Genomic DNA, 23,417 nt, shown 5'->3' on the forward strand with positions numbered 1-23,417 from the left:
AGCCGGAGGCGCTTTATAAAAAGTGGGGGTCCCCCCCCATTTCCACACTATGTACAAGGGGGGGGGGGGTCCGCCATATTTACAGGGGGTTTGGGGGGGGTCTGGACCCCCCTTTGGTATTTACAGAGAGGGAGGGAAGGGGTCACGGCCCCCCCTGTCCCCCTCGGGGGTCCCCAACCCCCCCCGAGTTTCTACAAGAAACAGCAAAGGGGGGGACGGCGCGGGGTGTCATGGCCGCCGGGGGGTGTCATGGCTGCCAGGAGGGTGTCGTGGCTGCCAAAGGGGTGTCATGGCCGCCAGGAGGGTGTCATGGCCACCAAAGGTGGGTGTCATGGCCGCCAGGAGGGTGTCATGGCTGCCTAAGGGGGTGTCATGGCTGACAAGAAGGTGTCATGGCCGCCAGGTGGGTGTCATGGCTGCCCAAGGTGGGTGTCATGGCTGTCAGGGGGAGTGTCATGGCCGCCAGGGTGGTGTCATGGCTGCCCAAAGGGGGCATCATGGCTGACAAGGGGGTGTCATGGCTGCCCAAGGTGGGTGTCATGGCTGTCAGGGGGGTGTCATGGCCGCCAGGGGGTGTCATGGCTGCCCAAAGTGGGCGTCATGGCTGTCAGGGGGGTGTCATGGCCGTCAGGGGGTGTCATGGCTGCCCAAAGTGGGCGTCATGGCTGTCAGGGGGGTGTCATGGCCGCCAGGGTGGTGTCATGGCTGACAAGAAGGTGTCATGGCTGTCAGGGGGGTGTCATGGCCACCAGGAAGGTGTCATGGCCGCCTAAGGGGGTGTCATGGCTGCCAGGAAGGTGTCATAGCAGCCAGGAGGGCGTCATGGCCACCTAAATTGCTGTCATGGCTGTCAGGGGGGTGTCATGGCTGCCTAGGGTGGTATCATGGCCGCCACGGTGGTGTCATGGCTGCCAAAGGGGGTGTCATGGCCGTCAGGGTGGTTTCATGGCTGCCCAAAGGGGGCATCATGGCTGCCAAAGGGGTGTCATGGCTGCCAGGAAGGTGTCATGGCCGCCCAAGGGGGTGTCATGGCCACCAAAGGTGGGTGTCATGGCCGCCAGGAAGGTGTCATGGCTGCCTAGGAGGGTGTCATGGCCGCCCAAGGAGATGTCATGGCTGCCAAGGGGGTGTCATGGCTGCCTAGGGTGGTATCATGGCCGCCAGGGTGGTTCATGGCTGCCCAAGGGGGTATCATGGCCGCCAGGAAGGTGTCATGGCTGCCAAAGTTGGTGTCATGGCTGCCAGGGTGGTGTCATGGCTGCCAAAGGGGGTGTCATGGCCGCCAGGAGGGTGTCATGGCCGCCAGGAGGGTGTCATGGCCGCCATGTCAGCCATGACAGTTCCGCGTCAGCCATGTCAGTTCCGTGTCGGCCATGACAGTTCCGTGTCGGCCATGACAGTTCCATGTCAGCCATGACAGTTCCGCGTCAGCCATGACAGTTCCGCGTCAGCCATGACAGTTCCATGTCGGCCATGACAGTTCCATGTCGGCCATGACGGTTCCATGTCGGCCATGATGGCCACCATGATGTCCTCCACGGCCGCCATGATGGATCCATGGCCACCATCATGTCCTCCACGACGGCTCCATGTCGGCCATGATGTCCTCCACGACCACCATGATGGCTCCACGTCGGCCATGATGTCCTCCACGACCACCACGATGGCTCCACGTCGGCCATGATGTCCTCCACGACCACCATGATGTCCTCAACGTCAGCCATGATGTCCTCCACGACCACCACGATGTCCTCCACGTCGGTCATGATGGCTCCACGTTGGCCATGATGGCTCCACGTCGGCCATGATGGCTCCACGTCGGCCATGATGTCCTCCACGTCGGCCATGATGTCCTCCACAGCCACCATGATGGCTCCACGTCGGCCATGATGTCCTCCATGACTACCACGATGGCTCCACGTCAGCCATGATGTCCTCCAGGACCACTACAATGGCTCCACGTCGGCCATGATGTCCTCCACGACCACCATGATGTCCTCAACGTCGGCCATGATGTCCTCCACGACCACCACGATGTCCTCCACGACCACCACGATGTCCTCCACGACCACCACGATGTCCTCCACAGCCACCATGATGTCCTCCACGTCGGCCATGATGGCTCCACGACCACCACGATGCCCTCAACGTCAGCCATGATGGCTCCACGTCGGCCATGATGTCCTCCACGACCACCACGATGCCCTCAACGTCAGCCATGATGTCCTCCACGACCACCACGATGCCCTCAACGTCAGCCATGATGGCTCCACGGCCTCCACATCCACCCTGGTGGCCCCACGTCCATCCTGGTGGCCCCACGTCCATCCTGGTGGCCCGCGGTGACCCGGCGGTGACCCCGGGCCTAGTTGAGGGTCCCGCGGCAGCTCTCGGTGCGGCACAGGCAGGGGATTTTGGTGTCCTCGATGGGGAATTTGTAGTCGTAGGTGATCTCCTCGTTGACGCCGATGGGCTGCTTGGAGTAGATGACGATCTTCTTCTGCGCCTCAATGGTGATCACCTTCGCGTAGCAGTTGGGCTGCAACGGGCGGGGAGAGGTCAGAGGTCACCGACCAGAGGTCGGAGGTCATCAACCAAAGGTTGGAGAGCATCAACCAAAGGTTGTGGTCATCAATCAGTGGTTGGAGAGCATCAACCAAAGGTTGGAGAGCATCAACCAAAGGTTGAAGGTCATCAATGGAAGGTTGTGGTCATCAACCAAAGGTCGGAGGTCATCAACCAAAGGTTTGAGGTCATCAACCAAAGGTTGAGGGTCATCAATCAGTGGTTGGAGATCATCAACCAAAGGTTGAGAGCATCAACCAAAGGTTGGAGAGCATCAACCAAAGGTTGGAGAGCATCAACCAAAGGGTGGAGAGCATCAACCAAAGGTTGGAGAGCATCAACCAAAGGTTGGAGAGCATCAACCAAAGGTTGGAGAGCATCAACCAAAGGTCAGAGAGCATCAACCAAAGGTTGAGAGCATCAACCAAAGGGTGGAGAGCATCAACCAAAGGTTGAGAGCATCAACCAAAGGTTGGAGATCATCAACCAAAGGTTGGAGAGCATCAACCAAAGGTCGGAGAGCATCAACCAAAGGTTGGAGAGCATCAACCAAAGGTTGGAGAGCATCAACCAAAGGTTGGAGGTCATCAACCAAAGGTTGGAGAGCATCAACCAAAGGTCGGAGAGCATCAACCAAAGGGTGGAGAGCATCAACCAAAGGGTGGAGATCATCAACCAAAGGTTGAGAGCATCAACCAAAGGTTGAGGTCATCAATCAGTGGTTGGAGATCATCAACCAAAGGTTGGAGAGCATCGACCAAAGGTTGGAGAGCATCGACCAAAGGTTGGAGAGCATCGACCAAAGGTCGGAGGTCATCAACCAAAGGTTGGAGAGCATCAACCAAAGGTTGGAGAGCATCGACCAAAGGTTGGAGAGCATCGACCAAAGGTCGGAGGTCATCGACCAAAGGTCGGAGAGCATCAACCAAAGGTCGGAGAGCATCAACCAAAGGTCGGAGAGCATCAACCAAAGGTTGAGAGCATCGACCAAAGGTCGGAGAGCATCAACCAAAGGTTGGAGAGCATCAACCAAAGGTTGGAGAGCATCGACCAAAGGTTGGAGAGCATCGACCAAAGGTTGGAGAGCATCGACCAAAGGTTGAGGGCATCAACCAAAGGTTGAGGGCATCAACCAAAGGGTGGAGAGCATCAACCAAAGGTTGAGAGCATCAACCAAAGGTTGAGAGCATCAACCAAAGGTTGAGAGCATCAACCAAAGGTTGGAGAGCATCAACCAAAGGTTGGAGAGCATCAACCAAAGGTTGAGGTCATCAATCAGTGGTTGGAGATCATCAACCAAAGGTCGGAGAGCATCAACCAAAGGTTGGAGAGCATCAACCAAAGGTTGAGAGCATCAACCAAAGGTTGGAGAGCATCAACCAAAGGTCGGAGAGCATCAACCAAAGGTTGAGAGCATCAACCAAAGGTTGAGAGCATCAACCAAAGGTTGGAGAGCATCAACCAAAGGTTGGAGAGCATCAACCAAAGGTTGGAGAGCATCGACCAAAGGTTGGAGAGCATCGACCAAAGGTTGGAGAGCATCAACCAAAGGTTGAGGGCATCAACCAAAGGTTGGAGAGCATCGACCAAAGGTCGGAGAGCATCAACCAAAGGTTGAGAGCATCAACCAAAGGGTGGAGAGCATCAACCAAAGGTCGGAGAGCATCAACCAAAGGTTGGAGAGCATCAACCAAAGGTCGGAGAGCATCAACCAAAGGTGGAGAGCATCAACCAAAGGTCGGAGAGCATCAACCAAAGGTTGAGAGCATCAACCAAAGGTTGAGAGCATCAACCAAAGGTTGAGAGCATCAACCAAAGGTTGGAGAGCATCAACCAAAGGTGGAGAGCATCAACCAAAGGTCGGAGAGCATCAACCAAAGGTTGAGAGCATCAACCAAAGGTTGAGAGCATCAACCAAAGGTCGGAGAGCATCAACCAAAGGTGGAGAGCATCAACCAAAGGTCGGAGAGCATCAACCAAAGGTTGAGAGCATCAACCAAAGGTTGAGAGCATCAACCAAAGGTTGGAGAGCATCAACCAAAGGTCGGAGAGCATCAACCAAAGGTCGGAGAGCATCAACCAAAGGTTGAAGGTCATCAATCAGTGGTTGGAGGTCATCAATCAAAGGTTGTGGTCTTCAATCAGTGGTTGGAGGTCATCAACCAAAGGTTGAGAGCATCGACCAAAGGTTGGAGGTCATCAACCAAAGGTTGGAGAGCATCAACCAAAGGTCGGAGAGCATCAACCAAAGGTTGGAGAGCATCGACCAAAGGTTGGAGAGCATCAACCAAAGGTTGGAGAGCATCAACCAAAGGGTGGAGAGCATCAACCAAAGGTTGGAGAGCATCAACCAAAGGTTGGAGAGCATCAACCAAAGGTTGGAGAGCATCAACCAAAGGGTGGAGAGCATCAACCAAAGGGTGGAGAGCATCAACCAAAGGTTGGAGAGCATCGACCAAAGGTTGGAGAGCATCAACCAAAGGTTGGAGAGCATCAACCAAAGGTCGGAGAGCATCAACCAAAGGTCGGAGAGCATCGACCAAAGGTTGGAGAGCATCAACCAAAGGTTGGAGAGCATCAACCAAAGGGTGGAGAGCATCAACCAAAGGGTGGAGAGCATCAACCAAAGGTTGGAGAGCATCAACCAAAGGGTGGAGAGCATCAACCAAAGGTCGGAGAGCATCAACCAAAGGTTGGAGAGCATCAACCAAAGGTTGAGAGCATCAACCAAAGGTCGGAGAGCATCAACCAAAGGTTGAGAGCATCAACCAAAGGTTGAGAGCATCAACCAAAGGGTGGAGAGCATCAACCAAAGGTCGGAGAGCATCAACCAAAGGTTGGAGAGCATCAACCAAAGGGTGGAGAGCATCAACCAAAGGGTGGAGAGCATCAACCAAAGGTTGAGAGCATCAACCAAAGGTCGGAGAGCATCGACCAAAGGTTGGAGAGCATCAACCAAAGGTTGAGAGCATCAACCAAAGGTTGGAGAGCATCAACCAAAGGTTGAGAGCATCAACCAAAGGGTGGAGAGCATCGACCAAAGGTTGGAGAGCATCGACCAAAGGGTGAAGAGCATCAACCAAAGGTTGGAGAGCATCAACCAAAGGTTGAGAGCATCAACCAAAGGTTGGAGAGCATCAACCAAAGGTCGGAGAGCATCAACCAAAGGTTGGAGAGCATCAACCAAAGGTTGAAGGTCATCAACCAAAGGTTGGAGGCCATGAACCAAAGGTTGGAGGCCATGAACCCAAGGTTGGAGGCCCTGGAGCCAAGGTTGGAGGTCGCGGCTCGGAGGCCGTCGGCCATCTTGGGGCGGTGGCGCTCACCGTGCAGCAGTGGTTGATGAACCGCGCCAAATTGCCGCATTTGGTGGCGTCGATGATGGTGTCGTGGTCCACGCGGAAGAGGTAACTGCTGCCGATGCCCTCCTGGGCGTAGCGCTTCTCCCGCATGTCGGCCACCACCTGCTCGGGGGGGCACCAAAGGGGGGGGTTGGGGCGCTTGGGGGTCACCAGGAGGGGGTTATGGGTCAGGAGGAGGTGGTTTGGGGTCACCAGGGGTGGTTGGGGGTCACCAGGAGGTGGTTCGAGGGGACCAAGAGGGGGTTGGAGGTCATCAAGGGAGGGTTTGAGGTCACCGGGAGGTGGTTGGGGGTCACCAGGGGTGGTTGGGGGTCATCAGGAGGTGGTTGGGGGTCATCAGGAGGGGGTTGGGGGTCACCAGGAAGGGGTTGGAGATCATCAAGGGGGGGTTTGGGGTGGTTGGGGGTCACCAGGAGGGGGTTTGGGGTCATCAGGAGGGGGTTGGGGGTCACCAGGAGGGGGTTGGAGGTCATCAAGTTGGGGTTTGGGGTGGTTGGGGGTCACCATGGGGTGGTTGGGGGTCATCAAGGGGGGGTTTGGGGTCATCAGGAAGTGGTTGGGGGTCACCAGGGGTGGTTGGGGGTCACCAGGAGGTGGTTGGGGGTCACCAGGAGGGGGTTGGAGGTCATCAGGAGGGGGTTGGGGGTCATCAAGGTGGGGTTTGGGGTGGTTGGGGGTCATCAGGAGGTGGTTGTGGGTCACCAGAAGGTGGTTTGGGGTCACCATGAGTGGTTTGGGGTCATCAAGGGTGGTTGGGGGTCACCAGGAGGGGGTTTGGGGTCATCAAGAATGGTTGGGGGTCACCAGGAGGTGGTTGGGGGTCACCAGGAGGGGGTTGGGGGTCACCAGGAGGTGGTTTGGGGTCATCAAGGGAGGGTTTGAGGTCATCAGGAGGGGGTTGGGGGTCACCAGGGGTGGTTGGAGGTCACCAAGAGTGGTTGGAGGTCACCAGGGGTGGTTGTGGATCACAAGGAGGTGGTTGGGGGTCATCAGGAGGTGGTTGGAGATCATCAAGGGGGGGTTTGGGGTGGTTGGGGGTCACCAGGAGGGGGTTTGGGGTCATCAGGAGGGGGTTGGGGGTCACCAGGAGGGGGTTGGAGGTCATCAAGTTGGGGTTTGGGGTGGTTGGGGGGTCACCATGGGGTGGTTGGGGGTCACCAGAAGGTGGTTTGGGGTCATCAAGAGTGGTTGGGGGTCACCAGGAGGGGATTGGGGGTCATTAAGAGGTGGTTGGGGGTCACCAGGAGGTGGTTGGGGGTCACCAGGAGGGGGTTGGGGGTCATCAGGAGGGGGTTGGGGGTCACCAGGAGGGGGTTGGGGGTCACCAGGAAGGGGTTGGAGGTCATCAAGGGGGGGTTTGGGGTGGTTGGGGGTCACCAGGAGGGGGTTTGGGGGTCACCAGGAGGTGGTTGGGGGTCATCAAGAGTGGTTGGGGGTCACCAGGAGGGGGTTGGAGGGGACCAAGAGGGGGTTGGAGGTCACCAGGAAGGGGTTGGAGATCATCAAGGGGGGGGTTTGAGGTGGTTGGGGGTCATCAGGAGATGGTTTGGGGTCATCAGGAGAGGGTTATGGGTCACCAGGAGGTGATTTGGGGTCACCAGGAGGTGGTTTGAGGTCACCAAGAGTGGTTGGAGGTCACCAGGAGGTGGTTGGGGGTCATCAAGGGGGGTTTGGGGTGGTTGGGGGTCATCAGAAGGTGGTTGGGGGTCATTAAGAGGTGGTTGGAGGTCATTAAGAGGTGGTTGGAGATCACCAGGAGGTGGTTGTGGGTCACCAGAGAGAGGTTGGAGGTCATCAAGGGGGGGTTTGGGGTGGTTGGGGGTCATCAGGAGGGGGTTGGGGGTCACCAGGAGGTGGTTTGGGGTCACCAGGGGTGGTTGGAGGTCACCAGGAGGTGGTTGGGGGTCATCAGGAGGGGGTTGGGGGTCATCAAGGGTGGTCGGAGGTCACCAAGAGGTGGTTGGGGGTCATCAAGAGGTGGTTGGAGGGGACCAAGAGGGGGTTGGAGGTCATCAAGGGGGGATTTGGGGTCATCAAGAATGGTTGTGGGTCACCAGGAGGTGGTTGGAGGTCATCAGGAGGTGGTTGGGGGTCACCAGGAGGTGGTTTGGGGTCATCAAGAGTGGTTGGGGGTCACCAGGGGTGGTTGGGGGTCATCAAGAGGTGGTTGGAGGGGACCAAGAGGGGGTTGGAGGTCATCAAGGGGGGATTTGGGGTCATCAAGAATGGTTGTGGGTCACCAGGAGGTGGTTGTGGGTCACCAGGAGGTGGTTGGGGGTCACCAGGAGGTGGTTTGGGGTCACCAGGAGGTGGTTGGGGGTCACCAGGAGGGGGTTGGAGGTCATCAGGAGGGGGTTTGGGGTCATCAGGAGGGGGTTTGGGGTCATCAGGAGGGGGTTTGGGGTCATCAAGAGTGGTTGGGGGTCACCAAGAGGGGGTTGGGGGTCATCAAGAATGGTTGGAGGTCACCAGGAGGTGGTTGGGGGTCACCAGGAGGGGGTTGGAAGTCATCAAGGGGGGGTTTGGGGTGGTTGGGGGTCATCAGGAGGTGGTTGTGGGTCACCAGGAGGGGGTTGGAGGTCACCAGGAGGGGGTTGGGGGTCACCAGGAGATGGTTTGGGGTCATCAAGAGTGGTTGGGGGTCACCAGGGGTGGTTGTGGATCACAAGGAGGTGGTTTGGGGTCACCAGGAGGTGGTTGGGGGTCACCAGAGAGGGGTTGGAGGTCATCAAGGGGGGGTTTGGGGTGGTTGGGGGTCACCAGGAGGGGGTTGTGGATCACCAGGAGGTGGTTTGGGGTCACCAGGAAGGGGTTGGAGATCATCAAGGGGGGGTTTGGGGTCATAATGGTTGGGGGTCACCAGGAGGTGGTTGGGGGTCACCATGAGGCGGTTATGGGTCAGGAGGAGGCAGTTATGGGTCAGGAGGAGGTGGTTATGGGTCACCATGAGGTGGTTGGAGGTCACCAAGAGATGGTTATGGGTCACCAGAAGGTGGTTTGGGGTCACCAGGAGGTGGTTATGGGTCAGGAGGAGGCGGTTATGGGTCAGGAGGGGGCGGTTATGGGTCAGGAGGGGGCGGTTATGGGTCAGAGGGTACCTGTCGGACGCTCTGCCCCACGTACTCGATGACCATCTCGTCGGCGGCGATGGGTTCCAACGCAAAGAGTCCCCACTCGTGGATACGACTGCGCCCGAAGCGGAGCCGCTTCTTCCGGAACTGAGGGGAACCACATCAGCGCCGCCACGGAGCCGTGGGGGACGGATATAGGGGCGGACACACATGGGGGAGAGGGGGAACGGAGAGGGGGGAACACACGGGGAGAGGGGGAACGGAGAGAGGGGAACACACGGGGAGAGGGGAACGGAGAGAGGGGAACACACGGGGAGAGGGGAACGGAGAGGGGGGGAACATACGGGGAGAGGGGAACGGAGAGAGGGGAACACACGGGGAGAGGGGAACGGAGAGAGGGGAACACACGGGGAGAGGGGGAACGGAGAGAGGGGAACACACGGGGAGAGGGGAACGGAGAGAGGGGAACACACGGGGAGAGGGGAACGGAGAGGGGGGAACACACGGGGAGAGGGGAACACACGGGGAGAGGGGAACGGAGAGAGGGGAACACACGGGGAGGAGGGGGAACGGAGCAGAGGGGGAACACAACGGAGGAGAGGGAAACGGAGAGAGGGGAACACACGGGGAGAGGGGAACGGAGGAAGAGGGGAACACACGGGGAGAGGGGAACGGAGAGAGAGGGAACAACAACGGGGAGAGGGGAGAACGGAGAGAGGGGAAACACAACGGGGAGAGGGGGAACGGAGAGAGGGGGAACACACGGGGAGAGGGGAACGGAGAGGGGGGAACACACGGGGAGAGGGGGAACGGAGAGGGGGGAACACACGGGGAGAGGGGAACGGAGAGGGGGGAACACACGGGGAGAGGGGGAACGGATAGAGGGGAACACACGGGGAGAGGGGAACGGAGAGAGGGGGAACACACGGGGAGAGGGGAACGGAGAGAGGGGAACACACGGGGAGAGGGGAACGGAGAGAGGGAACACACGGGGAGAGGGGAACGGAGAGGGGGGAACACACGGGGAGAGGGGAACGGAGAGGGGGGAACACACGGGGAGAGGGGGAACGGAGAGAGGGGAACACACGGGGAGAGGGGAACGGAGAGAGGGGAACACACGGGGAGAGGGGAACGGAGAGAGGGGAACACAACGGGGGAGAGGGGAACGGAGAGAGGGGAACACACGGGGAGAGGGGGGAACGGAGAGAGGGGAACACTCGGGGAGAGGGGAACGGAGAGAGGGGAACACACGGGAGAGGGGAACGGAGAGGGGGGAACACACGGGGAGAGGAGAGGAGGGGACACATATAGGGGACGGACGTATGGGGGGGGACATAAATAGGGGGGACACAGATGGGGGGGACCAACAGAAGGGGGGACCAAGAGAGGGGGGACACAGATTGGGGGCGGACAGATGGGGGGGACACGGATAGAGGGACACGGATTGGGGGGGGATGGATATGGGGGGGACCGAGAGAGGGGGACACTTATAGGGGACGGACAGATGGGGAGAGGACACAGATAGGGGGGAACCAAAGGGGGGGGGGAACCGAGAGAGGGGGGAATGGATCCGGGGGGACCGAGAGGGGGGACGGACGGATGTGGGGGGGACGCAGAGAAGATGGAGAGAAGGACGGGGAAGGGAGGAGATGGAATGGAGGAGGTGGAAAAGGTGGAGGACACAAACATGGAGACCATAGAGGACACAGGAGAAGAGTGGAGAACATGGAGGCCATGGAGACCATGGGAGACCATGGAGACCACAAACATGGAGACCATGGAGACCATGAAGAACATGGAGACCATGGAGGTCATGGAGAAAATGGAGGCCATGGAGCCCATGAAGACCATGGAGCCCATGAAGACCATGGAGACCATGGAGGCCATGGAGACCATGGAGGCCATGGAGGCCATGGAGGCCATGGAGGCCATGGAGGCCATGGAGGTCATGGAGACCATGGAGGTCATGGAGACCATGGAGACCATGGAGACCATGGAGACCATGGAGGCCATGGAGACCATGGAGACCATGGAGACCATGGAGACCATGGAGGTCATGGAGACCATGGAGGTCATGGAGACCATGGAGACCATGGAGACCATGAAGACCATGGAGGCCATGGAGCCCATGAAGACCATGGAGACCATGGAGGCCATGGAGGCCATGGAGGCCATGGAGACCATGGAGGCCATGGAGACCATGGAGACCATGGAGGCCATGGAGACCATGGAGACCATGGAGGCCATGGAGACCATGAAGAACATGGAGACCATGGGAGACCATGGAGACCATGAAGAACATGGGGACCATGGAGACCATGGAGGCCATGGAGACCATGGAGACCATGGAGACCATGGAGACAATGAAGACCATGGAGACCATGGAGGCCATGGAGCCCATGAAGACCATAGAAACCATAGGAGAACATGGAGGCCACCATGGAGAACATGGACACCATGGAGCCCATGAAGACCATGAAGACCATGGAGGCCATGGGAGGTCATGGGAGACCATGGGAGCCCATGGGAGGTCATGGAGACCATGGAGGCCATGGGAGGTCATGGAGGTCATGGAGACCATGGAGAACATGGAGAACATGGAGACCATGGAGGCCATGGAGGCGGCCATGGCGGCCATGACAGACCTTGAGCTGGTTGAGCTTGAGGAGGTCGCTGTCGGGCAGCGCGGTGGCTCCGATGGCGCTCAGCAGGCGCCGCTGCTCCGACCGTCGCTCCGACAGCACTCGGTTCGACCCCTGCGGAGGAGAAGGAGGAGAAGTGGGAGGAGCCACCGCCATGATGGCGGCCATGACGGTGGGAGGGGCCATGGCGGTACCTGCGGGTCCGGGGGGTGTCGGTGCGGGCGGGGGTGGAGGTACCGCGTCTTCTCGCGGCGGCTGATGGGGTAAAAGCCTTCGGTGCGAGCGCTGCCCGTCCGGTGCGGAGCCGGCAAATGGCGGCCACCGCCGCGCGTCAGTGAGGGCGTCAAGGAGCAACATGGCCGACAGCGGGGAGAAAAGATGGCCGACAGAGGAAAGATGGCCGACAGAGGAGAGAGAGGGGAGAAAAGATGGCCGACAGAGAAGAGAGAGAGAAGAAAAGATGGCCGACAGAGGAGAGAGAGAGGAGAAAAGATGGCCGACAGAGGAGAGAGAGAGGAGAAAAGATGGCCGACAGAGGAGAGAGAGGAGAAAAGATGGCCGACAGAGGAGAGAGAGGAGAAAAGATGGCCGACAGAGGAGAGAGAGGAGAAAAGATGGCCGACAGAGGAGAGAGAGAGGAGAAAAGATGGCCGACAGAGGAGAGAGAGAGGAGAAAAGATGGCCGACAGAGGAGAGAGAGAGAGGAGAAAAGATGCCGACAGAGGAGAGGAGAGAGGAGAAAAAGATGGCCGACAGAGGAGAGAGAGAGGAGAAAAGATGGCCGACAGAGGAGAGAGAGAGAGGAGAAAAGATGGCCGACAGAGGAGAGAGAGAGGAGAAAAGATGGCCGACAGAGGAGAGAGAGAGGAGAAAAGATGGCCGACAGAGGAGAGAGAGGGGAGAAAAGATGGCCGACAGAGGAGAGAGAGGAGAAAAGATGGCCGACAGAGGAGAGAGAGGAGAAAAGATGGCCGACAGAGGAGAGAGAGAGGAGAAAAGATGGCCGACAGAGGAGAGAGAGGAGAAAAGATGGCCGACAGAGGAGAGAGAGGGGAGAAAAGATGGCCGACAGAGGAGAGAGAGGAGAAAAGATGGCCGACAGAGGAGAGAGAGAGGAGAAAAGATGGCCGACAGAGGAGAGAGAGGGGAGAAAAGATGGCCGACAGAGGAGAGAGAGAGGAGAAAAGATGGCCGACAGAGGAGAGAGAGGAGAAAAGATGGCCGACAGAGGAGAGAGAGGGGAGAAAAGATGGCCGACAGAGGAGAGAGAGAGGAGAAAAGATGGCCGACAGAGGAGAGAGAGGAGAAAAGATGGCCGACAGAGGAGAGAGAGGGGAGAAAAGATGGCCGACAGAGGAGAGAGAGGAGAAAAGATGGCCGACAGAGGAGAGAGAGAGGAGAAAAGATGGCCGACAGAGGAGAGAGAGGAGAAAAGATGGCCGACAGAGGAGAGAGAGAGGAGAAAAGATGGCCGACAGAGGAGAGAGAGAGGAGAAAAAGATGCCGACAGAGGAGAGAGAGGGGGAGAAAAGATGGCCGACAGAGGGAGAGAGAGGAGAAAAGATGGCCGACAGAGGAGAGAGAGAGGAGAAAAGATGGCCGACAGAGAGAGAGAGAGGAGAAAAGATGGCCGACAGAGGAGAGAGAGAGGAGAAAAGATGGCCGACAGAGGAGAGAGAGGGGAGAAAAGATGGCCGACAGAGGAGAGAGAGAGGAGAAAAGATGGCCGACAGAGGAGAGAGAGAGGAGAAAAGATGGCCGACAGAGAGAGAGAGAGGAGAAAAGATGGCCGACAGAGGAGAGAGAGAGGAGAAAGATGGCCGGACAGAGGAGAGAGAGGAGAAAAGATGGCCGACAGAGGAAGAGAGAGAGGAGAAAAGATGGCCGACAGAGGAGAGAGAGGAGAAAGATGGCCGACAGAGGAGAGAGAGGAGAAAAGATGGCCGACAGAGGAGAGAGAGGGGAGAAAAGATGGCCGACAGAGGAGAGAGAGGAGAAAAGATGGCCGACAGAGGAGAGAGAGAGGAGAAAAGATGCCGACAGAGGAGAGAGAGGAGAAAAGATGGCCGACAGAGGAGAGAGAGAGGAGAAAAAGATGGCCGACAGAGGAGAGAGAGAGGAGAAAAGATGGCCGACAGAGGAGAGAGAGAGGAGAAAAGATGGCCGACAGAGGAGAGAGAGAGGAGAAAAGATGGCCGACAGAGGAGAGAGAGAGGAGAAAAGATGGCCGACAGAGGAGAGAGAGAGGAGAAAAGATGGCCGACAGAGGAGAGAGAGGGGAGAAAAGATGGCCGACAGAGGAGAGAGAGGAGAAAAGATGGCCGACAGAGGAGAGAGAGAGGAGAAAAGATGGCCGACAGAGGAGAGAGAGGGAGAAAAGATGGCCGACAGAGGAGAGAGAGAGGAGAAAAGATGGCCGACAGAGGAGAGAGAGAGGAGAAAAGATGGCCGACAGAGGAGAGAGAGAGGAGAAAAGATGGCCGACAGAGGAGAGAGAGAGAAAAGATGGCCGACAGAGGAGAGAGAGAGGAGAAAAGATGGCCGACAGAGGAGAGAGAGGAGAAAAGATGGCCGACAGAGGAGAGAGAGGAGAAAAGATGGCGGACAGAGGAGAGAGAGAGGAGAAAAGATGGCCGACAGAGGAGAGAGAGGGGAGAAAAGATGGCCGACAGAGGAGAGAGAGAGGAGAAAAGATGGCCGACAGAGGAGAGAGAGAGGAGAAAAGATGGCCGACAGAGGAGAGAGAGAGGAGAAAAAGATGGCCGACAGAGGAGAGAGAGAGGAGAAAAGATGGCCGACAGAGGAGAGAGAGGAGAAAAGATGGCCGACAGAGGAGAGAGAGAGGAGAAAAGATGGCCGACAGAGGAGAGAGAGAGGAGAAAAGATGGCCGACAGAGGAGAGAGAGGAGAAAAGATGGCCGACAGAGGAGAGAGAGAGGAGAAAAAGATGGCCGACAGAGGAGAGAGAGGAGAAAAGATGGCCGACAGAGGAGAGAGAGAGGAGAAAAGATGGCCGACAGAGGAGAGAGAGGAGGAGAAAAGATGGCCGACAGAGGAGAGAGAGGGGAGAAAAGATGGCCGACAGAGGAGAGAGAGAGGAGAAAAGATGGCCGACAGAGGAGAGAGAGGGGAGAAAAGATGGCCTACAGAGGAGAGAGAGAGGAGAAAAGATGGCCGACAGAGGAGAGAGAGAGGAGAAAAAGATGGCCGACAGAGAAGAAGAGAGAGGAGAAAAGATGGCCGACAGAGGAGAGAGAGAGGAGAAAAGATGGCCGACAGAGGAGAGAGAGAGGAGAAAAGATGGCCGACAGAGGAGAGAGAGGAGAAAAGATGGCCGACAGAGGAGAGAGAGGAGAAAAGATGGCCGACAGAGGAGAGAGAGGAGAGAAAAGATGGCCGACAGAGGAGAGAGGAGAAAAGATGGCCGACAGAGGAGAGAGAGAGGAGAAAGATGGCCGACAGAGGAGAGAGAGGAGAAAAGATGGCCGACAAGAGGAGAGAGAGGAAGAAAAGATGGCCGACAGAGGAGAGAGAGGAGAAAAAGATGGCCGACAGAGGAGAGAGAGAGGAGAAAAGATGGCCGACAGAGGAGAGAGAGAGGAGAAAAGATGGCCGACAGAGGAGAGAGAGGAGAGAAAAGATGGCCGACAGAGGAGAGAGAGGAGAAAAGATGGCCGACAGAGGAGAGAGAGAGGAGAAAAGATGGCCGACAGAGGAGAGAGAGGAGAAAAGATGGCCGACAGAGGGAGGAGAGAGGAGAAAAGATGGCCGACAGAGGAGAGAGAGGAGAAAAGATGGCCGACAGAGGAGAGAGAGAGGAGAAAAGATTGGCCGGACAGAGGAGAGAGAGAGGAGAAAAGATGGCCGACAGAGGAGAGAGAGAGGAGAAAAAGATGGCCGACAGAGGAGAGAGAGGGGAGAAAAGATGGCCGACAGAGGAGAGAGAGGAGAAAAGATGGCCGACAGAGGAGAGAGAGGAGAAAAGATGGCCGACAGAGGAGAGAGAGAGGAGAAAAGATGGCCGACAGAGGAGAGAGAGAGGAGAAAAGATGGCCGACAGAGGAGAGAGAGGGGAGAAAAGATGGCCGACAGAGGAGAGAGAGGAGAAAAGATGGCCGACAGAGGAGAGAGAGAGGAGAAAAGATGCCGACAGAGGAGAGAGAAGAGAGAGAAAAGATGGCCGACAGAGGAGAGAGAGGAGAAAGATGGCCGACAGAGAGAGAGAGGGAGAAAAGATGGACGACAGAGGAGAGAGAAGGAGAAAAGATGGCCGACAGAGGAGAGAGAGGGGAGAAAAGATGGCCGACAGAGGAGAGAGAGAGGAGAAAAGATGGCCGACAGAGGAGAGAGAGAGGAGAAAAGATGGCCGACAGAGGAGAGAGAGAGGAGAAAAGATGGCCGACAGAGGAGAGAGAGAGGAGAAAAGATGGCCGACAGAGGAGGAGAGGAGAAAAGATGGCCGACAGAGGAGAGAGAGAGGAGAAAAGATGGCCGACAGAGGAGAGAGAGGGGAGAAAAGATGGCCGACAGAGGAGAGGAGGAGAAAATATGGCCGACAGAGGAGAGAGAGGGGAGAAAAAGATGGCCGACAGAGAGAGAGAGAGGAGAAAAGATGGCCGACAGAGGAGAGAGAGGGGAGAAAAGATGCCGACAGAGGAGAGAGAGAGGAGAAAAGGATGGCCGACAGAGGAGAGAGGAGGGGAGAAAAAGATGGCCGACAGAGGAAGGAGAGGGAGAAAAGATGGCCGACAGAGGAGAGAGAGAGGAGAAAAGATGGCCGACAGAGGAGAGAGAGAGGAGAGAAAAGATTGCCGACAGAGGAGAGAGAGAGGAGAAAAGATGGCCGACAGAGGAGAGAGAGAGGAGAAAAGATGGCCGACAGAGGAGAGAGAGAGAGAAAAAGATGGCCGACAGAGGAGGAGAGAGGGGAGAAAAGATGGCCGACAGAGGAGAGAGAGAGGAGAAAGATGGCCGACAGAGGAGAGAGGGGAGAAAAGATGGCCGACAGAGGAGAGAGAGAGGAGAAAAGATGGCCGACAGAGGAGGAGAGAGAGGAGGAGAAAAGATGGCCGACAGAGGAGAGAGAGAGGAGAAAAGATGGCCGAGCAGAGGAGGAAGAGAGGAGAAAAGATGGCCGACAGAGGAGAGAGAGAGAGAAAGATGGCCGACAGAGGAGAGAGAGGAGAAGAAGATGCGCGAACAGAGGAGAGAGAGGAGAAAAGATGGCCGACAGAGGAGAGAGGGGAGAAAAAGATGGGCGGAGACGCAGCGGAGGCCCAATGGGAGACTCAAAGGTCATCTAAGGGTCAAAGTAAGGGTCGACCCAAGGGTCTCAACGCTCCATACTCAACACTCGACCCCAAAGCCCATCTGGGGGGTCCCCAAAGCCCATCTGAAGGTCTCAAAAGCCCATCTGAAAGGTCCCCAAAGCCCATCTGGAGGTCCCCAAAGCCCCTCTGAAGTCCCCAAAGCCCATCTGGAGGTCCTCAAAGACCATCTGGAGGTCCCCAATGTCAACACACCCAAACACCCATGACCCAAAAACCCATCTGAAGGTCCTCAATGTCACGATACCCAACATCGAAAGACCCCAAAGCCCATCTGGAGGTCCTCAAAGCCCATCTGGAGGTCCTCAAAGCCATCTGAAGGTCCCCAAAGCCCATCTGGAGGTCCTCAAAGCCCATCTGAAGGTCTCAAAGCCTCTGAAGGTCCTCAAAGCCCATCTGGAGGTCCCAACGTCAACGATACCCAACGTTGAAGACCTCAAAGGCCCATCTGAAGGTTCCCAAAGCCCATCTGAAGGTCCCCAACGTCATGATACCCAACATCAAAGACCTCAAAGCCCATCTGAAGGTCCTCAAAGCCCATCTGGAGGTCCCCAATGTCAAACACACCCAACATCCATGACCCAAAACCATCTGAAGGTCCTCATGTCAACGATAGCCAACGTTGAAGACCCCAAAGCCCATCTGAAGGTCCTACAAAAAGCCATCTGAGGTCCCCAACGTCATGGATACCCAACGTTGAAGACCCCAAGCCCCATCTGGAAGGTCCCAAAAGCCCATCTGGAGGTCCTCAAAGCCATCTGGAGGTCCCAACGTCACCGATACTCAACATCAAAGACCCCAAAAGCCCATCTGAAGGTCCTCAACCTCAACGATACTCAACATTGAAGACCCCCAAAGTCTCATCGTGGAAGGTCCTCAAAGCCCTCTGAAAGGTCCAACCGTCCAACCGATACCCAACGTCAAAGACATCCAAAGCCCCTCTGAAGGTCCCAAACGCCCCATCTGGAGGTCCCCCAACCTCCAACGAATACTCAACCGTCGAGAAGACCCAAAAGCCCATCTGAAGGGTCATCAAAGGCCATCATGAAGGTCCTCAAAAGCCCATCTGAAGGTCCCCAAAAAGCCTCTGAGGGTCCCCAACCTCAATCAATACTCCAACATTGAAGACCCCAAAGCCCCTCTGAAGGTCGCTCAAAAAAGGCCCCTCTGAAGGGCCCAAAGCCCATCTGAAGTCCCAACCTCAGATGACAACTCAACATCGAAGACCCCAAAGCCATCTGAAGGTACCTTCAAAAGCCCATCTGAAGGTCCCCAAAGCCCATCTGAAGGTCCCAACCTCAATGACACTCAACCATCGAAGACCCCCAAGCCCATCTGGAGAGTCCTCAAAGCCCATCTGAAAGGGTCCCCACGGCAACGATACCCAACGTCGAAGACCCCAAAGCCCATTCTGAAGGTCCCCAAACCCATCTGAAGGTCCTCAAAGCCCATCTGAAAGGTCCCCAATGTCAACATCAATAGGGACACCCAACACCCATGACCCAAAAACTCATCTGAAGGTCCTCAACATCAACGATACCCAACGTCGAAGACCCCAAAGCCCATCTGAAGGTCCTCAAAAGCCCATCTGGAGGTCCCCACCTCAACGATACTCAACATCGAAGACCCAAAAAGCCCATCTGAAGGTCCCACAAGCCCATCTGGAGGTCCCCAAAGCCCATCTGAGGTCCTCAATGTCAACGATACCCAACGTTGAAGACCCCAAAGCCCATCGGGAGGTCCTCAACCCCCTCTGAGGTCCCCAAAGCCATCTGGAGGTCCCCAACATCACCAAAACCCACACCCATGACCCAAAAACCCATCTGAAGGTCCTCAATGTCAATGATACCCACATCGAAGACCTCAAAGCCCATCTGGAGGTCCCCAACGCCCATCTGGAGGTCCCCAAAGCCTATCCGGAGGTCCCCAACCTCAATGATACTCAATGTCGAAGACCCCAACGCCCATACTGGAGGTCCTCAAAGCCCATCTGAAGGTCCCCCAATGTCAACAATACCCAAGTGCTGAAAGACCCCAAAGCCCATCTGAAGATCCCAATGTCACAAAACACACCCAACACCCGTGACCCAAAAACCCATCTGAAAGGTCCACCAACGTCAACGATACCCAACCATCAAAGACCCCAAAGCCCATCTGAAGGTCCCCAAAGCCCATCTGAAGGTCCCCAACGTCAACGATACCCAACGTTGAAGACCCCAAAGCCCATCTGAAGGTCCTCAAACCCCTCTGAAGGTCCCCAAAAGCCCATCTGAAGGTCCCCCAACCTCAACGATACTCAACATTGGAGACCCCAAAGCCCCTCTGTAAGGTCCTCAAAGCCCCTCTGAAGGTCCCCAAAGCCCATCTGAAAGGTCCCAACCTCAATGACACTCAACATCAGAGACCCCAAAGCCCATCTGAAGGTCCTCAAAGCCCATCTGAAGATCCCCAAACGCCCATCTGAGGTCCCCAACGTCAACGATACTCAACGTTGAAGACCCAAAGCCCCTCTGAAGGTCCCCAAAGCCCATCTGAATGTCCCCAAATCCCATCTGAAGGTCCCCAACCTCAACGATACTCAACGTCGAAGACCTCAAAAAGCCCATCTGAAGGTCCTCAAAAAACCCCTCTGAAGGTCCCCAAACCCCTCTGAAGGGTCCCCAAAGCCCATCTGAAGGTCCCCACGTCACGATACCCAACGTTGAAGACCCCAAAGCCCATCTGAAAGGTCCCCAAACCCCATCTGAAGGTCCTCAAAGCCCATCTGGAAGGTCCCAAACGTCACCACCCACATAGGGGGCAACCCAACATCTAAGACTCAAAGCCCATCTGAAGGTCCTCAAAGCCCATCTGAGGTCCCCAACCTCAACAATAACCCACGTCCACGAAGACCTCAAAGCCCCTCTGAAGGTCCCCAAAGCCCCTCTGAGGTCCCCAAAGCCCATCTGAAGGTCCCCAACCTCAATGACACTTAACATCGAAGACCCCAACGCCCTCTGAAGGTCCTCAAAGCCCATCTGGAGGTCCCCAAATGCCCATCTGGAGGTCCCCAATGTCACAATACCCAATGCTGAAGACCTCAAAGCCCATACTGAAGGTCCCCAACTTCAACACACTCCCAAACATCGAAGACCTCAAAAGCCCATCTGAAGGTCCTCAAACACCATCTGAAGGTCCCCAAAGCCCATCTGAGGTCCCTAAGGCCCATCTGAAGGTCCTCAAAGCCCATCTGAAGGTCCCCAACCTCAACGATACTCAACATCAAAAGACCCCAAAGCCCTATCTGAAGGTCCCAACCTCACGATACTACACATCGAAGACCTCAAAGCCCATCTGAAGGCCCCAAACCCCTCTGAAGGTCCTCAAAACCCCATCTGAAGGTCCTCAAAGCCCTCTGAAGGTCCCCAAACCCCATCTGAAGGTCCCCAAACCCCCTCTGAAGGTCCTCAACCCCTCTGAAGGTCCCCAAACCCCACCCGGAGGCCCTCAAACCCCACCCGGATGTCCCCAAACCCCACCCGGAGGTCCCCAAACCCCACCCGGAGGTCCCCAAACCCCATCTGAAGGTCCTCAACTCCCACCCGGAGGTCCCCACCCGCCCCCGGTCGCCGCCGCCATGAGGATATCGGTGTGGTGCACCCAATGGGTGTCGTTGAGCCAATGAGTGCCGCTGTCCTCCTGCAGTAACCGCTCGTAGGTGACGCGCAGGAACCTCATGTCCTCAGCGTCCAACCCGGAGCTCCAAATGTCGTAGAGAATGGTCATCTGCTCGAATTCGCTGCGCGGCGGAAACTCACGCGGCGGCGTCGGTTGAGGGCCGCGCGGCCTTAACCACCTCCTCACCCCTTCTTCTTCGTCGCCGTTGTCCTCCTCGTTGTCCTCTTGGCCGCTGCTCGTCTCCTCTTACGCTCTCGCTGGAACGACGGCGGCGCCGGGCGGTGCCGTTTGCGACGCGGCGGAGGCCTTGGCGTCGGCGCGGTGGAAGGGTTTCGGGTCTCCTGAGAGGCCTCGACCACCACCGCCTCAGGGGGGCTTCGAGGACTTCGGCCACAACGGCTTCGAGCGAAGGCCTTCCGGGCCGTGAACTGCGGCGGTGGTAGAGGACAAAACCGCGGGCCGTCATGGCGTAGTTGTGCTCTGAGAGATGGGATGGAAGATGGCAGTGGGTGGTATCGTCGTCGTCATCGTCTTCCTCGCTGTCCTCCGTGGGTGAGAGCGACGGTGGCCAAGACGGCGAGGTGTGCCGCGGTGCAGGCTGGGGGTTGGTAGCCACCGCGAGCCAATTCCGTAAGGAAGTGGCTCCCAAGCGCTCGGCGTGGGCCGCGAGGGCGAGGAGGGCGGCGGCGGGGAAAATGGCGGCACCGGTGCCGGCCGCAGGGGTCTTCCATCCAAGTCTTGACCAAAAGAAGCGTGGTCGGCCGGAAGGTTCGACACCGGGCGCGGCGGCGTTGGCGTTGGCGGTGGTGTTGGCGGTGGTTGTGGGCGTCGCGGAGGGGGAGGAGGGGGGGGAGGGGGTGGAGAGGGAGGAGGAGGGGGAGGGGGAAGGGGAGGGGGGGGAGGAGGAGGAGGAGGGGGGAGGAAGGGCGGGGGGGTTCGGCCTTGCGGCGTTTCTTGGGGGGGAGGAGGAGGGGGAGGGGAGATGGGGGGCGAGGGGGAGGGGGGGCGCTGTGGGGGGGAAGAGAGAGGGTGAGAAAGGGGGGGAATGGGGGGGAAATGGGGGGGAAATGGGGGGGAAGTGGCCCAAAATGGGGGGAAATGGGAACAAAATGGGGAGAAATGGAAACAAAATGGAGGGAAATGGGTGGAAAATGACCCAAAATGGTGAGAAATGGACCCAAAATGGGGGGAAATGGACCCAAAATGGGGAGAAATGGACCCAAAATGGGGGGAAATGGACCCAAAATGGGGGGAAATGGACCCAAAATGGGGAGAAATGGACCCAAAATGGGGAGAAATGGGGAGAAATGGGCCCAAAATGGGGAGAAATGGACCCAAAATGGGGGGAAATGGACCCAAAATGGGGGGAAATGGACCCAAAATGGGGGGAAATGGACCCAAAATGGGGGGAAATGGAACCAAAATGGGGGGAAATGGACCCAAAATGGGGGGAAATGGACCCAAAATGGGGGGAAATGGACACAAAATGGGGGGAAATGGACACAAAATGGGGGGAAATGGACACAAAATGGAGGGAAATAGACCCAAAATGGGGGGAAATGGAACCAAAATGGGGGGAAATGGACACAAAATGGAGGGAAATGGACCCAAAATGGGGGGAAATGGAACCAAAATGGGGGGAAATGGACACAAAATGGAGGGAAATAGACCCAAAATGGGGGGAAATGGAACCAAAATGGGGAGAAATGGACCCAAAATGGGGAGAAATGGACCCAAAATGGGGAGAAATGGACCCAAAATGGGGGGAAATGGACCCAAAATGGGGGGAAATGGAACCAAAATGGGGAGAAATGGACCCAAAATGGGGAGAAATGGACCCAAAATGGGGGAAATGGACCCAAAATGGGGGGAAATGGACCCAAAATGGGGAGAAATGGACCCAAAATGGGGAGAAATGGACCCAAAATGGGGGGAAATGGAACCAAAATGGGGGGAAATGGACCCAAAATGGGGAGAAATGGACCCAAAATGGGGGGAAATGGACCCAAAATGGGGAGAAATGGACCCAAAATGGGGAGAAATGGACCCAAAATGGGGGGAAATGGACCCAAAATGGGGGGAAATGGGACCGAAATGGGGAGAAATGGACCCAAAATGGAAGGAAATGGGTGGAAAATGACCCAAAATGGGGAGAAATGGAACCAAAATGGGGGGAAATGGACCCAAAATGGAGGGAAATAACCCAAAATGGAGGGAAATGACCCAAAATGGATCCAAAATGGAGGGAAATGACCCAAAATGGATCCAAAATGGAGGGAAATGACCCAAATTGGATCAAAAAATGGAGGGAAATGACCCAAAATGGAGGGAAATGACCCAAAATGGATCCAAAATGGAGGGAAATGACCCAAAATGGATCCAAAATGGAGGGAAATGACCCAAAATGGACCAAAAAGTGGAGGGAAATGACCCGAAATGGATCCAAAATGGAGGGAAATGACCCGAAATGGATCAAAAATGGAGGGAAATGACCCAAAATGGAGGGAAATGACCCAAAATGGATCCAAAATGGAAGGAAATGACCCAAAATGGATCCAAAATGGAGGGAAATGACCCGAAATGGATCAAAAACGGAGGGAAATGACCCAAATGGATCCAAAATGGAGGGAAATGACCCAAAATGGACCAAAAAATGGAGGGAAATGACCCAAAATGGAGGGATATGACCCAAAATGGATCCAAAAATGGAGGGAAATGACCCAAAATGGATCCAAAATGGAGGGAAATGACCCAAAATGGATGGAAATGACCCAAAATGGATGGAAATGACCC

At 56.4% G+C, this 23,417-nt stretch overlaps 1 protein-coding gene across 1 annotated transcript in view; it reads right to left on the minus strand.

The window, feature by feature from the left end:
- Positions 1-2,285: 2,285 nt before the first annotated feature.
- SETD1A (SET domain containing 1A, histone lysine methyltransferase) overlaps positions 2,286-23,417 on the minus strand; it is a 49,247-nt gene continuing 28,115 nt past the window's right edge. Inside the window, exons 14-20 of the mRNA XM_054053027.1 lie at positions 20,987-21,361; positions 20,594-20,856; positions 11,835-11,974; positions 11,644-11,754; positions 9,026-9,145; positions 5,892-6,029; positions 2,286-2,539 (exon numbers count right to left, since the gene is read on the minus strand). Of these exons, the coding sequence (XP_053909002.1) occupies positions 2,366-2,539; positions 5,892-6,029; positions 9,026-9,145; positions 11,644-11,754; positions 11,835-11,974; positions 20,594-20,856; positions 20,987-21,361 (1,321 nt within the window). The 3' untranslated portion in view covers positions 2,286-2,365. The remainder of the gene's footprint in view (positions 2,540-5,891; positions 6,030-9,025; positions 9,146-11,643; positions 11,755-11,834; positions 11,975-20,593; positions 20,857-20,986; positions 21,362-23,417) is intronic.

Source organism: Cuculus canorus, chromosome 38 (genome assembly GCF_017976375.1).
Source record: "Cuculus canorus isolate bCucCan1 chromosome 38, bCucCan1.pri, whole genome shotgun sequence".
Taxonomy (NCBI): Eukaryota; Metazoa; Chordata; class Aves; order Cuculiformes; family Cuculidae; genus Cuculus; species Cuculus canorus.